Consider the following 21,605-nt stretch of genomic DNA (forward strand, 5'->3'; position numbering starts at 1 on the left):
CAGAGTCCATGAGGAGAGGCAGAGGGAGAGGCAAAGCAATTTAGGCCCAGATCACAGGGACCTTGAAGAGCAGGTGAAACGGCTCAGATATGATTCCCTGGAAGGAGGTGGGATCTGTTTTCCCATTACTAGTATTTGCAGAGAATGCCCTGTAGGAGGCAGGGTGGACAATGCTGGGTGGCCATGTGCTGTCATCTGACAAACTCTGCCTTATCTGGACTACCCTAGAAAAGAGGGCACAAGGCCACCTCCAGCATCTCCTTCCGTGAGATGGAAAGGGCACCTTTACAGTCAGAGAAGCTGGGTGTGAATCCCACATACCAGGTGTGGGGCCTGAGATAAGTCACTGAACCTCTCTGACCTCAGTTTTCCCACTTAGGAAATGGACATCATTAAGACCTGTCTAGTTTCCTCACAGGGCCGGATGTGCTAAAGTAGATGGAGAAATTCCAGAAGTAAACAAGCTGGGCTTCATGTTAGTTTCAGTGCTATTGGGAAGAGTCCTTTGAACCAGGAAATCATGGAATTTTAGATATTAAAGATCACCTAACCTGGAGAGTACCGCATCAGAATCAGTTGAGTTTGATTTGCAGCCAGAGTTGGAAAGGCCCCACCCCCATGTGAGGCTCAGAGAGGCTGGGGGACTTAGCCAAGTGGGGTCCTAGTTCATCTTCCCCCACTACCCTGAGCACTGAGATGGGTTTAGCACCAGCTATGACCAGGATAGAGCTAGAAAACAAGGCAGAGAGTAAGGCAGGCTCACTCAGGGTGTTGACCCAGGTGAGCCCTACCTGCTCATCTCCACAGGGGCCAGAGTCTCTCCATCTGACACCAGCCAAGAAGTGAGTAGCAGGAGGCACCAGCCAGGCCTTGTGAGGTGGTCCGCAGGCAAAGCCCTCCATTTGGTCAGGGAGGCTAAGCCAGACCAGCCTTCTCCTTCCTGTTGTCTGAATCTCTGGTGCCTGCAAAGATGTGAGTGGCCACAGGTTAATTCATTATCAAAATGCATTGTTCTTAATCCAGAAACTGATAACTCTGTATGTTCATTATAAACTGCCCCCATCCCTTCCCCCTCTGGATAAAATTAATTATCTAAGAATTTCAGACTAGAGCAAACCTTAGCAATCTAATAGAAATCCCTCCTTTGATAGAGGAGGGGACAGGGGCCACACAGAGAAGGGACATGCTCAGCCTCATACAGCCAGGCAGGAGGATCCAAGTCCAGATCTGAGGCCCAGGCTTGCATGATGGTGTTCTTTGCATTCCAGAACAGAAAGTGCTGCATCTTTCTAATATCTTCTCAATAAGTCACTCCAGTGGTAGAACCTGGGGTCAAGAACATGGGGGACATGCACTAGACCAGATCCACCTCTTGGTACCCCAAATTTGACCTTGAGGGTGGAGCTATCTGTGCAGGTGAGACTCTACCTGGAGGCCATCCACTTGGCACACTAAAGTCATGGGTTTGAGGACCCCCGAGGAGGAATGTCGTGGAGGAAACATGGACCACTCTGCTGCTCACCTTCCTAGAAAGTGAGATACCCCAGCAGGCCATGGATGAGCGTGAGGGGTTTTGACCCCTCTCCCTGCTGATGTTGGCCCTGGGTGTGGCCAGATGGAGATGCAGATGTCTCAGTCAGGCCTTGGAATGTGAATGGCAGGGCAGGATAATGCTGTCCCTGCAGCCTGCCCATGGGACCAACCCATCAGGCCAGCTGGTGCCTGGGGCCATGCAAACTTACGATGGTTGTGTGTCTGTGTGCTCTCCAGGAACATCCCCAGGCTCCAAGATGGCCCTGCAGAGCTCCTTCACTTGTTGGAATGGGACAGTCCTCCAGCTTGGGCAGGCCTGTGACTTCCACCAGGACTGTGCCCAGGGAGAAGATGAGAGCCAGATGTGCCGTGAGTAGATGGGGCTACCCCACCCTGCCTGAGCCCAGCCCATGCTCATAACCCCATTGTCCCCATTATCCCAGGCATGAGAGCATGGACAGCCTTCCTGATATCCAGTGACACTTGTGACTCCTCTCATGGCAAAGCCACACAGTCTTCAAGAGGCAGAGCTAAGATTTGTGGTCTAGAAATAGCCTGGTCCATAGTCATGTAAGTCAAGAACCAAACGAGATCTTGTAAGTGATGCTGTCAGCATCCTCAAGGCACAGAGACAATGTGCAGGATAAAGCCCAGCTCTAATGTGACATTGGAAGTCCTCCACGCCCAGACTTCCCTCACCTTCCAAGTCCCATTCCCCACCTGCCCCTCATCCTCTCCCTCCTCCATGCACCCCAGCTCTGGCCGTATGGAACCACCTTACAGATCCTTCATGCCTCCATGGCTTTGCTCACATGGTCTCCCCTTTCCTTTCTCGAGTCACATCTACTTCAAGACTCGCCCTGAGTGGACTCTTTCAGAAAGCCTCCCTGGCCGTCCCCGACAAGTACCACTGGTTCTTCTCCCTCTGGATCCTTCCCCCACAATCCAGTGGATCCATCCAAATATCATCATTGCCATTACTTTTTATGAATAGTTTTGAGATACAATTCACATACAATTCACCCACTTCAAGTGTACAATTCCCTGTTTTCCGTATAGTCACAGGGTTGTTCAACCGTCATCACAATTTTATTTTAGAACATTTTTATCACCCCGAAAAGGAACCTGTAGTATCTCTCCCCATTTTGCTCCAAACCCCCTGCCATTAGCCTGAACCAACCACTAATCTTTGTTTCTATAGATTTGCCTATTCTGGGCATTTAGCATCCTATGAGGGGCCCACTTTCTCCATATCTTTGCCAACACATCATATTATCTGTCTTTTTAATTTTAGCCATCCTAGTGGGCATGCATCCATTATGTTTTATGGAGGTGATTTCCATGTCTCTCTTCCTCTCTGTGGGTGGTTTGAGTCTGGTCATCTTTCCCATAGCAATACCTCTCATGATTCCTGGCACAGTGTCTGTGCTTACTGACTCTTCATTGATGAGAGAAAAGAATGAGTTGGGAAACTTGGACTCCATAGGGGAAAACAAATTGCCAAGGCCCCACTGGCAGTCAGGGCGGAGTAGACTCCCAGCTGGTGCTCCTGCACTTGAACATGGTGCTCCCCGCAGCTGCCTCTCCAGAAGTAATCACCGCAGAGCCCTTGATGTTTTTGCCACTGAAACCACCAACGCTTCCAGAATACCTACAGGCAGCTGGAAAACGTGCCAGATCCTGGAGCAGAGATGAATAACTTGGCATCTTCCCTCAAAGCACTGAAAGCTCCACACAGGGGCGGGAGTGAAATGGAGCCTGGACTGGGGAAGGAGGAGGCAGAATGGTGCCTGGGGTGGGGCCCAGACCCGGAGCAAATGCCTCACCTCCCAGATATGCAGACCCCAGTGACCTGCAAGAAAGTTTCCAAAATACGTTTTAAAACAGGGCCCTCTACCCCCAGTCATCTGGACCCTTTGTGGGGGGTGGAGAAGGTTTCATTTATTCTCATTTAAATTAAGCAATAAAGACATTCATTTTCCCATTTTTAAAACTTCATTTCTATACAAAACTTTCAAGTGAAGTTTTCCAGTGATAATGGAATAGTTGTATGTTTTTAGATAAAACTCAGCAAAGAGTTACAGGGAAGGGCTTTGCTTGCCCTGTTCTGTTCCGCTCCTGGCCTTTCTCATACAGTTCTCACTACACACATGGCCCAAAGTGAAGCCAGTCCTGCCCACAGTGCCCTGTTCAGGGGCCTGTGTGTGTGTCTCTATTTATTTGTGTCTGCAGTGTTTCCAGCAGTGCCTCTGAACTCTGTGATTTCGCGATTGCCTTTTTCAAGTTTTTTGATACCTACTTCCCAGCTGGGACACAGGTCGGGCAGGCCATGCCCTGATTGACAATTGGGAAAATGAAGGCACAGATAAGGCAATTGACTTGTTCAGGGTCACACAGCATGTCAGGGACAGATTAGAGCCCTGAACCTTCAGGATCCAGTCCATTACTATGGGCTCAGGGCATTTCCCACCACTCCAAAGCTTACCACTACTGGTTTCCTGGCCAGCTCCAAGCTTCAGGGCAGTCTACTTCAGGCACTGAGGGCAAGAACCTGGGGCCCAGAGGCTTTTTCAGCCACATTTGAAAAGCGGCTCTGACAAGCTGTCAGAGTAACTCCTCCACCCTGGAGAACACCCCCACTGTGTTCTTGGCTACAGAAAGCAGTTGCTGGGAGGGAAGTTCAATTCAGGAAAGTTATTCCCACTCAGATCTTAGCAAAACTCTTAGAAAATATCCTTTTTCTTATTTGTGTGCCCTATCCTTTCCGGCATTTTTGCTGTGTTCCCCATCACACTAATGTTGACTCTGAAAACCATTCCCATGAAGCTAACAACAGCAACAACACCAGCTTACCTGTTGCGCCTTTATGAGTCAGGAGCTGTTCTCAACACTTTTCATGTATGAACTTGCTTCATCCTTACAACATCCTGTGTGATGCTATTGTACCCATCTTTGTTAGAGACAAGGAAGCTGAAGCTCACGGAGTTTAAGTGGTTGTCCACGATCAAACTGATAGCCAGAAGCTGAGCAGTGATTCAGGCTGGGTCTGACTTCAGAGCCACACTCAAACCACTGCAGGGTAAACTCTGTTTCACGAGCTTCCAGCACTTAGCTATGATAAGCACTGAACCTAGCCACAGACACACCCAGGATGAAGGGGCCAGGAAGAGACAGGGAGGTCCAGAGCCCTGCTACCGCCTTTCTCTGGGGGTAGGAGGGTTCAGATCATGGGCCTCCCCCTCTGGGTCTCGGGTTCCTCATCTGTAAAGTGATGCCTACTGACACTCTGATGTCTGAGAAACAAGCAGGAAGTGTTTGGAGCAGCTCCTGGCACAAAGTAAGTGCTCAGTAAATGTTAGCCAGTATTATTCATGTTATTATTTTCTTCAGGGGGATGGTTTCCAGAATCAACACCAACATCATAGGAAAATACTCTTGACTACACCAGCTCTTTCCAGGTGGTCTGGAACCTGTTAAAATGTTTCCTCTGAGCAGGTGTTCACACTGCAGCTCTGTTAGGAATGGCCAGGTCCTCTAAAGAACCTTCCTGAGGGTCTTTCATCTTGGGCCAGGGTAGTTGACCAAACCCTGCCATGGTTGGAATTTGGAAGGGGAAAGTAGGTTGCATTTAATCAACTCCCCCTACCAAAAGCCAGCCTCAACTCCCCACACCTTCCCAGAGGGAGTCCTCTGCACATGCTGGGGCTGCAAACAGATTATCAGACTCACTCTGGGCAACGTAACTGGATCTCTTTGGAGCCCTTAAAAATTCTGACAGTTGTCCAGGATGAGTGGAGGGGCTGAGATGGAGGTGACATTCCCTTGCCCTTTTCTAGCCAATCATGATACTCATATGTCCATTGTACTCTCTCCTCCAAACCCACACTCCAACACAGTACTCTCGGTCCCCTCTCCAATACAGCCACTCCTGCATTTCTAATTAAACATTGCCAAATCCAAGTGAGACATCCCAGATGCTGTAATGCACTGAAGGGGGTCTTCGTGACTCTCTCTGCGTTCTGACCAATGGCCTCGATGGCATGTGGCTCCCTAGAAAGGGGCCAGATGTTCCCACTTCATCCCCTAGATGGGTCAGTGATTCACTAGGTATTGCAGACAGATCACTTTTCCCCCATGGACTTGATAATCTCATCTGTGTGCTGGGGATACTCTTCCTGCCAGGCAAAAACAGTGTTTTAAAAGTGTATTTCTTTATTGTAAGATAAAACATACTGGTTGTAAAATACAGAAAATCTAGAAATGTACACAAGAGAAAATAACTATCACCCATAATCCTCCCTCTCAAACATTCAGAGATAACTGTAATATTTTGATGTATTTCTTCTAGCATTTTTCCCATGACTCTGTATTTTCAAGAAAATGTATAGCACATATTTATCAAAAATGTTAACAGAGTTGTCACGCAGGAAGGAAAAGAAGTAGTGTCATTTGGCCTGGAGTTTATACTTGGCAGCTCCCACAGCTGCTGCTGAGGTCACAGCTCCATGACTGTACCAATTTGTCTCTCTTAGAGTGGAATCAGGTGTCATAATTGCCAAATGTTGCAGGATTGATTGACCTACCCACAGCGCGATTTGGCCATCCAGCCAATGAAATAACTGGCTACAGCCCAAGAAGGGGGTTGGTTAGAACAGTGCTTCTCCAGATTTAAGGTGCACAGGAGTCACTAGGGGAGCCTCTTAAAAATGCAGATTCTGATTCAGTGGGTTGGGGCAAGGCCTGAGATTCCACACATTTTACGGATTCATAGGTGATGAGGCTACAGTTGGTCCCTGGACCACATTTTGAGTGGTAAAGAGTTAGAGGATTGAGCCCACTCCCATTTTGTTCAGCAAATAAGTTTTGAAGTCTTCCAGTGTGCTGACTGAGTAGGAGCTTGGGGCGAATGAGAAAAGGATGATCAGAGGATGAGTTGATACCATTAGACCCAATCCTGCAGGCCAACCTTTTGCTCAGCAATTGGCCTTAGTGGTGATTTCCCAGTTGCAGCCTAATCCACAAGGGTCTTTGTTCTGACTCTTAACCTTAACCCACCAGCTTCCTCAGGAGTGGCTTCTGGCTGAGCAAGCTGCCCTGATGAGTTTACAATCATGGAAATCCTCAGCTCTCCTTCCTCCCTTAGGGGTTTTAATTGCCACATCAATTGTCCACTGGCCTGTCTTGCTCTTTTGCCTGCCTCCTCTCCCGTTATTGAATCAGCCAGAAAGAAAAGGGGTTTCCACTCCCAGCTCACCCTGGATTCTATGCCAAGCTGAAACAAGAATGGGATTCCAGAGACAGAGAATGCTGATGGCTTTCTTCAGTGGCTTTCTTCTGTCCAGCTGAAAGGCATAGGCAGAGCTATCACATATGCAGCCTCCAACAGGCATTTCCAGAGAGCCAGGCAGGGACTTGCTGTCAGTTTCAGCCATACTCTGATGAACTAGCTCCAAGTTAGGTGTGAATGGCAATTAATAACACTACCACCACTTTACATTTGCACCTCTCTGGCTGTTTACAAAGTGTTTCCACACTCTCTCCCCTACTTTATCCTCAAACCAGCTCAGTAAAATAGACACTAATATTGCCCCATTTTACAAATAAGGAACCTGAGGCTCTAAGGAAGAAGTGACTTTTGTAAGGTCACAAAGCAGGAAGTGGTGAGGCTACAACTAGAGCCCATATGTCCAGATTCCAGTGCTGTTGTGCTAACAATACCCATGATCCAGGCTCAGTTCTCTCCCTCTGCCTCCTAAAAGGGTAAGGAGGGAGTGACGTACAGTGCATCTCCCACCTCAGGCCGGCCTCCTCCTTCCTCCAGGAATCCATCACCCACTGGAATCTTCCATCATGGGCCCTGGGGTATTTTGTTTGTTTGTTTTTGCTTGTTTGTTTGAGATGGAGTTTTGCTCTTGTCGCCCAGGCTGGAGTACAGTGGCACAATCTTGGCTCACTGCAACCTCCACCTCCTGGGTTCAAGTGATTCTCCTGCCTCAGCCTCCCGAGTAGCTGAGATTACAGGCACCCACCACCAGACCCGGCTAATTTCTGTATTTTTAGTCAAGACAGAGTCTCCCCATGTTGGCCAGGCTGTTCTCAAACTCCTGACCTCAGGTGATCCGCCTGCCTCAGCCTCCCAAAGTGCTGGGATTGCAGGCGTGAGCCACCGTGCCCTGTCGGGCCTTGGTTTTTAAAACTCACTTGTGAAGGACACTCCATGAGAAGGTCACTTCCACCAGTTGGTTTCTGCAAGAGAAGTAGATGTGGGATCCCTTGAGGGGGAAATAAAAAATAAAACAGAAAGTTCTTCTTAGCTTTGGGATTTTTAATCATAGAAACATGTGGGGCTTAGGGGGAAATGATTTCTTCAGGGGGGTATAAATGGGAAGAGATGTTCAAAGTCAGTGACAGCCTGTTTTAATTTATAATTCTGCCTCTGTGTGAAATGCACAGAGAATCTGGGGGAAATGAGTAATAATTCACTAAGGTGTTGTCACAGCCAGGAAGCGTTAGGGCCCTCTTTGTCAGCCTGCTGCTGCCAAGAAGGCTGAGACAGAGGAAGGACATGCAGTGCTGTGGGTCTCAGCTAGAGAGCTTCTTTCCTCCCACGTGGAGACACAGGCTTCTCTGCAGCTAGGCTGGGAGGTGTTGGGGGCCATCAGAATCGCCTGGAATAGCCCACTAGCTCCTCAGGGCTGAGTGCCTTTCCTGGAGCCATGCTCAGAGTGAGCTGGAGAAAGTGAGCTCTCTCCTTCACCCTCTTATCCTTTCCTCTTCCTTCTGTGGGCCGTTGGGAAATATACAGTCTAGAAAGCTGACTGTCACCTCTTCAATAGGACCTGAGATCAGTCTGATGTAGAGAAAAAGATGACGTGCCCTTTGTGCTGAGCCCACTGATGATATAAAGAGGCCCCAATGACTGGGATTGTTTGATCAGGACAGGCTAGATTATGCTGCAGTAATAAACCCCATATCTCAGTGGCTTGGGATAACATTTACAGTACCCATCCAATGAGGGTGTGGGTGGGAGGGGCCTCTGCTCCACAGGATCACTCAGGGACCCAGGCTGGCAGAGGCTCCTCCATCAATACAGTGTCACCCTTAGGAACAAGAACTTTCATTGGTTGTTTCAGCAAGGGAACAGAGAGACCAAAGATTTACACAAGGGCTTTTAGCAGCCTTAATTCAGAGAAGACACATCACTTCCACTCACATTTCATTGGCCAGAGCACATCATATGTCTTCACTTAACTGCAAGGGGGTTGGAAGATAAAGGAAAGCAAATGGAAAGTTTTGAGCAATATGTGTCTCTGCAGACAGGTAATTTGATGGACCCAGACAAACTCCCAGCCAACACTACCACAACCACCACCACAGTCTGGACATTGTATCAACCATTAGAAATGCAGTGAGCTATACAGTGGCTTCTCCTGGGGTCACATTCATGGTGGATGAGTATAAAGAGTGCAGAATTTAGAAGCAGAAGACCTGGGTTCGAGTCCTAACTGGGTTACCTGTTAGCTGTGTGACCTTGGTCAAGTTGCTTCACATTTCTGAGCCTCTGCTTTGTCAGATATACAACTGGACTAACAACACCCATGCTGAAGAGTTATTTTTCCTATTTTGTTTTCTGTAGATAAGAAAACTGTAAACCAGCACGGGCATCAGTTAGGGCTTGGGGGCTTCTCTTCATTATAATCAGTGTCATTAGTCATCCAGCATTCTGGCTGGGGAGCTATATTACTAATGAAGATAATTTGGTCATGCCTGGCTAATTCGACTTGGCATTGGCATATTTTGCCTTTAGTGATCCTGAAAATGACTGTGCCTCTCTGCTCTCTCCATAGGGAAACTGCCTGTCGGTTTTTACTGCAACTTTGAAGATGGCTTCTGTGGCTGGACCCAAGGCACACTGTCACCCCACACTCCTCAATGGCAGGTCAGGACCCTAAAGGATGCCCGGTTCCAGGACCACCAAGGTACTACTGCTCTCCTGCCTTCTCTCTGGTGCCCATCTTCATGCCCACATAGACAGATGGGAGACTCAGGGCTGGGCTTCACCCCACCTGCAGGGCAAGCTCGGGTGTCTGACCAAAGCTTGCCTAGAGCGCTCACACACAATTCCCTCTTCACACCTTGGGCTTTCGAGTGATTAAATCTGGCCAAGATAGATGTCACCTTTGGTTACTTAAAATAAGAACCATGAGGAGGGATTAACAAAAAGATAATAGCAACAACGATAATAATCCTTTCCATCAACAAGTATGTGCTGAGGGCGTCCTATGTGTCAGGCACATAATTCATTGAGAGGTAGGGAAAGCCATAGCCCTCTTTATGACTGGGGAGACTGAGGCACAGCAAGGCCTTGTGTCATTTGCCCCAGGGTTGTGCCCAGGGAGCCTCACCCTATACCCGGTCCATGGTCCATTCCCTGCAGCACAGCCTCTCCAGCCATCCCCCCACCTCACCCCTGATTTAAGGTAGTAATGCCTGTCCTCCCCTCTCCGGGGTCCATCCTCCCCACAAACCCTGCGTGTCTGGCAGAGAGCAAAGGGCCTCCATGCAGCCAAGAGATAGCCAGCCCCTCCTGGGTAAGCTGACTCCAGACTCAGAGACACCAGGCTGGGCAGGATGTGGGATCACAGAGGGTCTATATGGCCAGCAGAGCTCCCAACGTTAGGCTGCTGGAGAGGCCAGGCTAGCCAGCCTTGGGGGCTGTCCCTAGTGGTGGGGCCCGGGCAGGCCCTGGTGCCCACCTCTCTGCAGCATAGGGCTGATGGGGTGGGAAGGTCTCTCTCCTTCTGTCCTCTTCATTTGCCTTCTTTCTATGGAACTAGAGACCCTCCAATGCTTATTTGTTGAACAGTGAGTTGGCTCACTCCCCACCATGCAGCAGCATCCTTCTTAGCATTCTGTCTGTAAAAGACGCAGAGGAGAGAAATGGAGTTCCAAGCTGGATGTGCCCTTCATGTCTCTGTTCCCAGTCTGATAATTTCCACTACAGCACCCATAGCAAATAAGCATCCAGCCCTGCGGAATACCGCCAGTGACAGGGCTCCCACTGCCTCCTAGAGCAGACATGCTGTTGTTCTCAATCACAGATTAGTTTTCCTTACCTGGAGGCAAGCTCCACCTCTCCATGACTTCTACTCATTTATCATGGCTTTTGCCCCCTGGAGCCCCACAGAACTGAACTACCCCCTCTCCCACCAAGGCAGCCCCTCAGAAATCTGAAGGGAACAATTGTGACCTGCCTGCCTGCATGAGGGCTTTTCTGTCCCCAGTCACACAATGCCAGCTCCTTGAATCTCCCTCATGCTTGCTGAGATCTCTTAGTTACTCTGCCCTTGACCCACCTGAATTTGTTACTTAATAACAGCCTTTACTGAGAGAGGCAGAAAGGTAGAAAGGAAAGACTAAAGTATAATGCTTGGGGTTCTGTGGCCCCCTAAAGTGTTGTGAGCTCACAGTGGCACTCATACCACAGCACCGGCCACCTACAAAATGCTCTGCAGACCCTGAAAGTTTGCAGATGCTTCTTCCCACCACCACGTGCGGATGGGAGCCCCTGTTCTCCCAGATTTTCAGGCAGAGCCATGCTTAGAAAATATAAGAAGTGAGTCTTCATGGGCAGGGGCACAGGACGACCTGGGTTCTGGACAGGGGAGAAGAGAGTGAAGGTCGCAGAAACCACTGGAAGGCCACGCATGACTGAAAATGGGGAGGGTGGAGCTGGGGAGGCCAGTGTGCTTCAGGCTAGTCCTGGGCCATGGGCTAAACTTGGTGACCTTGGAAGATCAGGGATGTGGTAGCCCAGATGATGGTGCTGGGACCTCACAGGCAGTTTAGAATGAAATTGTTGGCCAGGCGCAGTGGCTCATGCCTGTAATCCCAGCACTTTGGGAGGCTGAGACGGGCAGATCACCAGGTCAGGAGATCGAGACTATCGTGGCTAACACAGTGAAACCCCGTCTCTACTAAAAATACAAAAAATTAGCCAGGCATGGTGGCAGGCGCCTGTGTAGTCTGCTACTTGGGAGGCTGAGGCAGGAGAATGGCATGAACCTGGGAGGTGGAGCTTGCAGTGAGCCAAGATCGTGCCACTGCACTCCAGTCTGGGCTACAGAGCAAGACTCTGTCTCAAAAAAAAAAAAAAAGAAATTGTTGACAGGTGGGCTTTCTTCTCCATTGCAGGCCAGAAACCTGTTTCCTCAAAGATATCCCTAGGCTAGATAAGAATTGTGCACAGTCCATTAACCCTGCACCCCTGGTCCCCCAGTTCCTGATAATGGCGTGCTTGTGATTCTTTTCCTCTCTCCTAGACCATGCTCTATTGCTCAGTACCACTGATGTCCCCACTTCTGAAAGTGCTACAGTGACCAGTGCTACGTTTCCTGCACCGATCAAGAGCTCTCCATGTGAGGCAAGTCTCAATGTTTCTCTAGTTCTCTAATTTCTCCTCCCACCTCTTGTCACTTCCGGAACCCAGATTAAGAAAGTAGCCTAGCTGGCTGGGCTGGTCGTTCTCCTGGGGAGAGAACAAGAGGGCCACCTCTGCCATCTTCGAGGCAGAGCATGTCCATCAACATGGTAAAGCCCTATCTACAGAGAATCATGCCTTAAACAGCCATACTCAGCTGCACTGAACTACTTGCAGTAGAACCATGATTTAATCAAACCCAGAAGAGATTTTCCACGGCATAACAAGGGAGAGTGACAACGATTACAAAAGACTTTCTACAGAATCCTTTTTAAAAATATTGAGCTCTTGTAATACATTGTAAATACTATACATCCTCAAAAATTTGATTTACATAAATTTCACTAAGACATCAATGGCATTCAGTGAGGTACCTCCAAAGCTACTCTCTCAAATGGTTCCTGATGCTGTTATCTCATTGGTGTGTGGGTGGGGGGACTGGCGCCCTGTTCCTTAGCATACAGTCATATTCTTTAGGGGCCAAGAAATGTACTTAAGACCCCAACATGGTACAGTGATTAAGCTCATGGACTCTAGAATCAACTTTCTGAGTCCAAGTCGGGTTCCACCACTGATTGATTGTATAGTTTGTTTGGGCAGTTAATTAACCTCTTGGGGCTTCAGTTTCCTCACTGGGAAAGTGAACACATTTATAGTGCCTATCCTGAAGAGTGAAGATTAAATAGATAATGTCCAAAGGGCTTGGAAGAGCATTGGGCACAAAGTAAGCACTGCAGTATTTAGCCCACAGGGTGCCTAGCACACTGTATCGACATTCAGAAGGACACTGGGGGAAGAGGAAGAGAACTTGAGCCAGAAATCAGACTGTAAGCTCCAAGAGAGCAGGCCATGTCTTGTGCTTCTTTGTACTCCCTCACTGCACCTGCATCAACATCTTGCATGTAGTAGAAAACCTACACGTAGTTTGGGTTTGGCCAGTCATCTTGTTCTGGACACTCACAGGAGAAATTCCTGTCTGGCTCAGTTTCAGGAATAGCTATGCACCCTCTGAGCAATTTGTTTCCTGTCAAGTTGTAGACATTGTGAAACTGACCAGATTCACTTCTCCTTCTGCGGCTAATAGAAATCCCAGGGAGGTGGTTCTGTGGCCAGCAGAGGGACAGACAACAGGATTGCCCCTGCTAAGGGATGCAGGCAGATTCAAGCCCCTCGAGTTTCTCATAAAATAAAAACTCACAGACAGAAAACAAATAAGAATGGAAAAGATGTAGAAATGATTTTTTAATCCGAGGAGTGGTTAAATTAAAACCAAGGCTCCACTTGGCAAGCAAATGGGACTTTGTGATATGCAATTTGTAGCAGCTTACTCCTGGTTTGATTTTATAACTCGACATTCACCACTTCCTTCTCACCCTCTTCTAGGCTATGCTATCCTACTAGATTTTATGTATCTCTGTGAACCACCTTAAATCCTTTTTGGAAGAATTCTGAGCACAAATAAATAGATTCATTAAATTAAATTGTGTTTGAGAAACCATGCTATCTCATGCAGATGGTGGAATTACACAGTCATTGCTGATATTTCTCAGGTGTCTGAGAGCAGGTACCTAGAAAGGAAGGCTTTTTGAGAGAACATATAAATGAAGACAGATGGTTGGCCCACCGGAGAGGACAGGAGGATCCTTAAGAGCATTTGGTCTTTAAATTTACTCTTCGCTGGGTTTAATATGAGCCAAATTTCAGAAAAAGAAATGTCAAGGTACAAATGATATTATTCTAATACTTCATCATTTCTCTAATAACCTTTGAGTTGATCAATAGCTTAAACAGGTGTTTTGTTTTACTGGCCTGTTTTATTTTTCCTGCAGTCTAATTTGCTCTGGGCTGTTTCTGCTATTTCCTGCCCTTTTCCAGAACTTGGCTCAGCAGGCATAATGAAAGGAAGGGAATAAGTCCATTCCACACTCACATTATTTATATTTATATATATTCATATGATTTCACATTCAGGTTTTCAGACCATTTGTCTAATGCTGATGGGTCTTTGAATTCCCAATGTTGGGAGAAATGTTTTTATCAGGAAAATAAATAACCAAAATAGAAATATGCATTTCCTGATTTGTAAGCCCTACCATTTATTTTATGTGAATCCTAAATGCAGAATGCAGGAAGTTGATTTCCTCCTCCCGGGCAGGCTAAACCCCAGTGGCAGAAAAAAATGGATATTGCATTTCTCTGGGGGACTATGTGAGGTTCACTCAGGGCTTTCAAACCCCACCAACCCTACAGGGGCCTCTGTTGCCTATGGGGCCCGAGTGCAGAAAGGTGGACACTAGACAGAGTTTTGGGGACAGGACTCTGATGAGCATCAGGCCCACAGGGACTGGCGACTGGTCCAGCTGAGCCCTGAGGCTGATGCCTACAACGAAGGACCTTCTTCAAACCCAGCTCAGTCCTGGTCTCCGGGAAGTTAAAGTCATTGTACACTATCTCAAGACACCACAATCATCAATGGATTCCCAGAGAAGAACTGGTGTCATCTTCGAGAACTTCCTGCAAAGTCTAGAAAGTGAGTTAACCAGTAGTTCTGTATTTCACCAGTTACATTCACCTGGAAAATGTAATAAATGCCCCACCCTGGACCTACTGAATGGCATCGCTAAGAGTGGGGCCCAGGGCTCTGCATTTTTAAACCCTATCCTTGGTGATTTGGAGGTGCACTGAAACTTCAGAGCTATTGGCCGTAGGTGTGCTTGCCAATTGTGACTGAAATTCATTCTGAGCCCATGCAGAGAGTTTTCCTCCTGTCTGTGGCCCCAAATAGCGTGATGTCACTTGTCTTTTAGAAAGATGAGTCAGAAAAGGGATGAGAAATGATGGAGGCGGGGGAGAAGAGAAGCGGGTGGGAGAGCACATGAAACCAGGTCAGGAGCCCTCCATGATGGAGGCATAGCCACAGTGTGCCTTTGTGCCAATCTAACTTCCAGGGCATTCCAGAAGCCTGCCCCACTCCCACCTCCTCCCTCCAGGCTCCTGCAGCCTGCTCTTGCTGACTACCACGGCTGCCTCCTATCTCTCTGCACAGTTACACACGGGGCATGAATATTTAAAGACCTCTGCCTCGCCCAGCCACAAACAAGAAAGAACGTTGTGGTTTTGGTTTTCTTTTTGTGTTCCTCCTCTCCGCCACAAGCTCTTCTCTGCTGGAAACTGGGGAGCCACTTACAATATATTCTGATGTTATTTTTATTTTTCTGAGCTCCAGTTCAAATAATTAAAGTTGCCACCGGGGAGGGAAGGCTTGCAGTGGCTTTCATGTGCTCACTTGCTGTCAGACCTGCTCGAATCCGCCTCGGCTTTGAGACACCCGCGGATGTGTCTTGCATTGCAGCCGCTGGTAATAAAGAGCACGGCAGAGTGGCGGCTGACACCACCCCAGCCCCCTGCCTTTCACACACCCCAGCAGCCTGAATGTCTCAACAAGCCCCGTGTGGTTTGAAATTCTATTTTATTTGAATAGCCTGCCTGTGACTAGAATAATTTAAACTACGTTCTCAGGCCTTCTGGGCCTGCAAGGAGAAAAAGTGGACTTTCCTCATTTTCTTTCCCCTCCAAGGCATAGAAGCAGTTTTTCTTGTGTGAGCTACAGAAGTGCAATTTGATCCAAAAATGAGATGGGATCCCCCCAATTTGTGGTGGTCAGTTCCTCAATGCTGGTTTTCCTACCTGGCCAGAGCTGCAGTTGCCTCTCCCCTCTTCTCACACATACATATGTACACGCAAACACACACACACATACACACATGCGTGCACACACCCTCTGGGATCTTGGGACACAGCCGAACCTTTCCACCCCTGACGTCACCTCTAGCAATAAAAGGAATCAGGTTGGATTAGCTGTGGGGAGCTGCTGTCATCTAGGCAGAAGGTGACCAGCGGGCCCCTTCCAGGTCTACGTGGGCCTGGAGAAAAGGGGACCCATCCTTTGTGTCATTATAACCAGCAAATGTAGCCCAGAGGGATGTGAGAAGACGCCATGGCCCCTGGAGTTGACCTTGGCCATCCGTCCCTGAAGCCCTTCTCAAAGGAAGGCACCCGAAGGCAGGGAATTTTTCTGTAAATTGCTCTCTGATTGATTTTGTAAGACTTTTCAGGGTGCTGGTGATCATCCCGGGAAACAGGCTTATCCTTCCCTCCAGCCTCTCAGTGTGACGCAGAAGCAGGGAAGCCGAGAGGCAGGCTATGTTGATTGGGCTTATTGAAGCTTGCCCCCGACCTCGGCAGCAGGCAAATAAGACTCTGAAGATGGGAAAAAGAGAGGAACTTTTCTGACTGCTGTGTTTTTAAAGTTTGTTAAACTCAGTGACAAAATCTTCTGTGGAAAGTCAAGAAAAGGAGGATAAGAGTAAGAAAACTTAGTATCAGATGGCATGAGTTCGAGGAAAAACAAAAGCAGAAGGGGACCTTCCTTTATCAGCCCCCACCAAACTCGCGACAGGAGCCAAAGAAGATGAGCATAACTATTGAATTCAACTCGTTTTCCAGAGCAGATCCTATGCATCACGGGCTCCCCATCCAGATCATGAAATTCACCTCAAGACCCACAGCTAATAAACACAAGACCAAACCTAGATCTTATGATTCTGAGTTTCATGCTCTTCCTGTCACACTGCCCTGCTGGAGACAGATGGAACCTTCTCAACTTGGGGAGAGTTGATGAGAGCTTCAAAAGCATCAGAACTGGCATTACTGTCACCTAACTCAGAGCCCCACCACCTCGTCTCTGCAGGCAGATAAAGAATCCTACCCCATTGTGTAAACAAAGAGTTCTCCTCTTCGTCTCTCCACAGGCTGGAAGTAGTCACTGGGTCTAACTCCTGAGCCACCAAGGGGACACTGCCACTCACCTACAGGACTCAAATGGAGTTTGTCCATTGGGTGGGCCTCATTCTCGGCCCCATGTGATCCAACTTACTTTAGCAAATCAGGAAGGAGAAGCCATTCCAGGAGGCCTCATGGGCTTGATTGCAAATAAAGTTGTTATTTCCTGGAGCCAGTTTACCTTCTGCATAGAACAGATGACCATCTAGGGAGAAGAATGTTGCACGCTTCCCCTCTCTGGGCTGACTGGTAGAAGAACAAGCAAGCCCCTCTCAGAGCCCACCTGGGACCAGCCTCTCTGCCTGTGCATGGCCAAGCAATGCTACACTTTGTGGTGTTTGTAAAACCCTTCTTGTAAATAGTTGGGGACCAGTACCAAGCTAGAGGGATTCCAGGGTAATGTTTTCTCTACCTCCCTCACTAAGCCCAAGTCCCTTTGGTCAGGTATTTGGGGACCAAGATACTCATCAGGCAGAGTTCCTGTGGATGTCCAACCCCCATCTCATCTGATGCTGTGACATCTCTGCAGTGACAGAATGTGCCTGAATTGGGAGAAAGCAAGTCCAGCTCTAGGAGTCAGTGTTTGCCTAAATTAAGAGCAGATCCAGCTAGTCTGGCTGGGGATTGTTTTCACACATGCTGTTCTCTGCACACTCCTCTTCCTGCTTTGGAGACCACGGTCAGGACCCCAAGCTAGCATATGATCCCTCTAAGTTGTCCACTCTCTGCCCAGGAGGACATAATGTTGGGCCTATCAGAAAGCACAGGGCTCCTCTGGCTCCCACAGGGTAATGCTGATACCTAGAGCAAGTCGGAGCAGGGTGGTGGCTCCAGGTAGAGCTGCCTCCCTCCTGCTCCACAGCCCAACAGCCACGCCATCTCCTGTGACCAGAAGAATCCAGCTGGCCATGTGGGGCCAGTGCAAAAGGAGCATCACCGAGGCAACGTGGTGCAGTGGGAAGGACAGGGCTTGAAGTCCCTTAGCCCTTGGAGGAAGCCCCCCACTTTCTAGCCTGGAGACCTTGAGTATAGCCACCCACTGTTCTCAGCTTCAGTATCCTCTCCAGGGCTGTCAGGAGAAATGAGTGAGAGGAGATATGAAACATGCCCAGCCTGAATCTAGACACAATTAGGTGCTTAAAAATGGAAGCTGTGGTTTCTGCTACTCTGTTGTAGCCATTACTATTATTATCTTCTTATCTGACTTTAGTGATGATTCTGAGACCTGCCTTCTCCAAGGAGCCTGAATCTGGAGGGTTTGGCCTCTGCCCTGCCCTGGGTAGCCTGGCAATATGGCAACACCCCTCTCCCAACTATTGCCAGTGGAGAGGGGTGTTGCCCAGCTCAGTGGCTGGAGTCAGAGGAAGTTTATGCTTTAAAAGCAGCAAAGGGGGCCCTGCCACCCCGTCCACCATCTCCACCAGCTCCTCTCCCCAGCCAGCATGGGCATGGGAGCTCCCTCCTCCAATCTGCCAAAAGTCCCTTTGCTCCACTGCCTCATCAGCAGACACCTACACAGAACAATAACCCCATACCTTGATATAGTCCCAACATGTTTACAGAGGGGCCTTCCCCCACATTGCCCCCATCCCCCAGAGAAGATGATATTGTCACCTTTTTACAAATGAGAGAAGGCTCAGGAAAGGAACCTAGACCACACACAGCTGGCCAGCAAGGCCCACAGTGTCCTCCAGATGCAAGAGCATCTCCACTTTCCCCAGGGGAGCTCCTGGGAGTGGGACAGCTGCCGTCAACAAGGTCACTCAAGGCAGGGAGGAAGTCTGGTGACACGGCCCAGAGCAGAACATCATAAGCCTGACTTTTCTTTTACAAACCCCTTTGTTTAACTTAAATGTCAATTCTGTATTTTATTCCTTAACATATCTATTTGTTTGGACACAAAAACATGCCTCATTATTTACTATTGAGTGGCTAACACTCCAGGAAGCTACACCCTGTTTGCCCTTTGGCTTTGGGTACCCCTAGGAAGAGCTGAGCAGCATATGTGCCCTCACTCTAAGAAGCCCAGAGGAAGAGCTCCCACCCTCACTGCCTTTCTTGGAAGCCCCAAGGCCTCCCCACCTTTATGATCTCACTCTATCCCCTAGGTCACAATTAGGCTCATAGATGGTGCATTTTGAAGAGCACCTGCTCTGCCTTGGTTGGCGCTGAAGTCACCTTCAACTATGGTTGCCCCTCATCTACCCCATGAGTCACCCTCACCCTGGTGCTGAAACCTCAGGAGGGCTGAGCCCTGGCAGCTGCTAACACTGCTGGTGATGGAGACAGTAACCTCAGAAAGCCTTTAGCTGGGGTCTAGGCATCCGCAACTTTGTGTTAGAGGGCAAGGGCCTCTAATACAACGGAGGAAGCTGCAGTGGTTCTCGAGGCATTTTCCAAATGGCTTTTTCCAAAGGCTCTCTACATGAGTAAGAGATTTGGGCCCCACTTCCAGTCTCTAATGACAACCATCCGGACACCTGTAATAACATCAGTGTAATGAGAATCCCCTGTGTGTCAAAGCTTACAGAGTCTCTCCACCTCCCACGGCTACCCTGTGAGTGGATAAAATCTTCCCTGTTCTGATGAGCCCCTGAGCCATGGCAACAAGGCACTTGACTGGCTGGATGCACACACGGACCCCGAGCAGGAGGGATGAGCGAGGGAGGGGCACTGAGGGTCCACAGTCAGGTGGTGAACCAGCAAGTATTGATTTCAAACCTGCCGTGTGGCCAGCCATGCGGGGAGACAGCCCACAGGAATCTGGGATCTCTTTGGGGTGTTTATTCTACAGAAAAGTTAAGAACACTTACATTCAGTGTGAAAACTTCTGGTCTTCAGGTCACTTACAAATCACTTGGCTGTATTATGCTGAAAAGCAAGCCATTATTCTTAATGAGGGCCTTCAAACACCCTAGCTCTTTGCACCCTAGTAGAAAGAAGCCTTCACTTAGTCCAGTGCTGGAGGAAGGGACCCTTAGTATCGGTAAAGCCAACTAAGGATGTAGTTTTCAAATATTGATTCCCTAGTATAAGGCTGGCACTATGCTAAGTATTTCACCTACATTATCTTGTTATAAAAAATTATTACCCCCATTTATTGATACAGAAACTGGAGCTTAAAGAGTTTAAGTGACTGCCCAAAGTCACCCTGCTAGAGGCAGAGTCATGATTCAAACCAGGTCTGCCCAACTCCCCAACCAAATCTATAAATACTGGATTTGACTTAGATGGCCTGAGTTTAGATCCCAGCTCTGCCCCACTGAGGAGCCATATGACCTCAAGCAAGTGACTTCCTTTAATTTGAGAAAACAACAACAACAAAAAACCTGTTTTAGTTGCTGCATGAGGTTGTTACCAGGATCAGAGGAAAATGTGAAAAGCCTTTGTCTTCTCTGCAAAGCTTGATGAATGGCAGCAATTATTATTATTATGATCCCTCATCTTACGTTACTCAGGCATGAGGAAGTTGCTGCTGCATAAATTCAGCCACTGCTTGTGTTCTGATTTCTCCTCTCAGTCAATCAGCAACACGTGGGCAGGTCGGGAGCGTTATTTCACACAGTGTCCACATTAGCACCAGCAGGACATGCCCAATAAACCCACTTCGTTGATAATTAATTAATTAATTATGCAGCCCCACCCCCACCCCCCACGGTTGCAAGCATAACCCTCGTCCAGGATGAGAGTGAACAAGAAGACTCCTCAATGAGTCTCGAGGACCCAACAAATGACACCTTCCTGAGCTTTCTGAGCCAAAGTCATTCTTACCCCAGCACCTAGAGCTAGGAAGCCACTGGAGCCCAGCATTCTATCACCACTGCCTGTTAAGTGGTCGACTCTGCCAGAGCACTTGCTAATGCCTGCAGTAATCAACAGCAATTGTAACTGCAGTCAGACATAATTAATGTAATACCTTTGAGCCATTCACAACTAATACCTCTCCCATTGCATGATGAAGCTGAGGTCTAGGAAGAATCACTGTCTCAGCCCCTGGGTGTAAATAGGATCTTCCTTGGCACTTGGCACAGACTTGGTTCCCATTCAAAAGCTGTATGTTAATCACAGACCTCTCTGGCTCCCACTAGTGGTCATTGCAACACATTCATGTCACCCATATATGGGGGAACACCCCCTTGAGAGCACACACTCTCTACAGCTATCAGGGAAAAATACTCCCCAGAGGGCTCTGGGCCCCCTGCAGATGCTCCTGTGCCCCACGTCTACTTTTTCCAGTGGTGTCCGTGAAGGCTGCGGGAGTTTCATTGCCTAGAATCATCCTGTTCCCCAGCAGTCAGATTACAAATCTACTCCTCAGTGTCATCTCCATCATACACAGAGAAACTGAGACACAGAGGAGGCCGTTTGCCCAGGATCACACCATGACAGTGTGACTGAAGAAAATACCATCTTTTTCTCCCCATAAGCCTGGAAAGATAATTCTCTAGGGAACCCAGAAGATTAAAAAACAGCAACAAAAAAAAAAAAAACTAGACAGAAACTTTAACACAGCATTTTCACCCTGTCGTATTCTGTTTTTTGTGAACTGTTTATCTCTAACAAAGTGTCCCCTGCCTGCTCTTTCCCATGCAGGAGAAAGGAACTAACATTTATCAAATGTCTTCGCTAAGCTGGGCACTGGTCTCATATAATCTTATTAAAGCCCCATAATAAATATCTAAGCAGGGTACTGTTGACCCCACTTGACGGAAGAAGATGCTGAAGCTCTGAGATATTACGTGATACATAA

General features: G+C 48.2%; 1 protein-coding gene across 1 annotated transcript in view; it reads left to right on the forward strand.

Moving 5' to 3' along the window:
* ALK (ALK receptor tyrosine kinase) overlaps window positions 1–21,605 on the forward strand; it is a 732,337-nt gene that overhangs the window by 594,901 nt on the left and 115,831 nt on the right. Inside the window, exons 6-8 of the mRNA XM_003827145.4 lie at window positions 1,771–1,902; window positions 9,381–9,512; window positions 11,856–11,956. Coding sequence (XP_003827193.2) covers window positions 1,771–1,902; window positions 9,381–9,512; window positions 11,856–11,956 — 365 coding nt within the window. The remainder of the gene's footprint in view (window positions 1–1,770; window positions 1,903–9,380; window positions 9,513–11,855; window positions 11,957–21,605) is intronic.

The sequence above is a fragment of the Pan paniscus genome, chromosome 12, assembly GCF_029289425.2.
Source record: "Pan paniscus chromosome 12, NHGRI_mPanPan1-v2.0_pri, whole genome shotgun sequence".
In the NCBI taxonomy this organism is placed as follows: domain Eukaryota; kingdom Metazoa; phylum Chordata; class Mammalia; order Primates; family Hominidae; genus Pan; species Pan paniscus.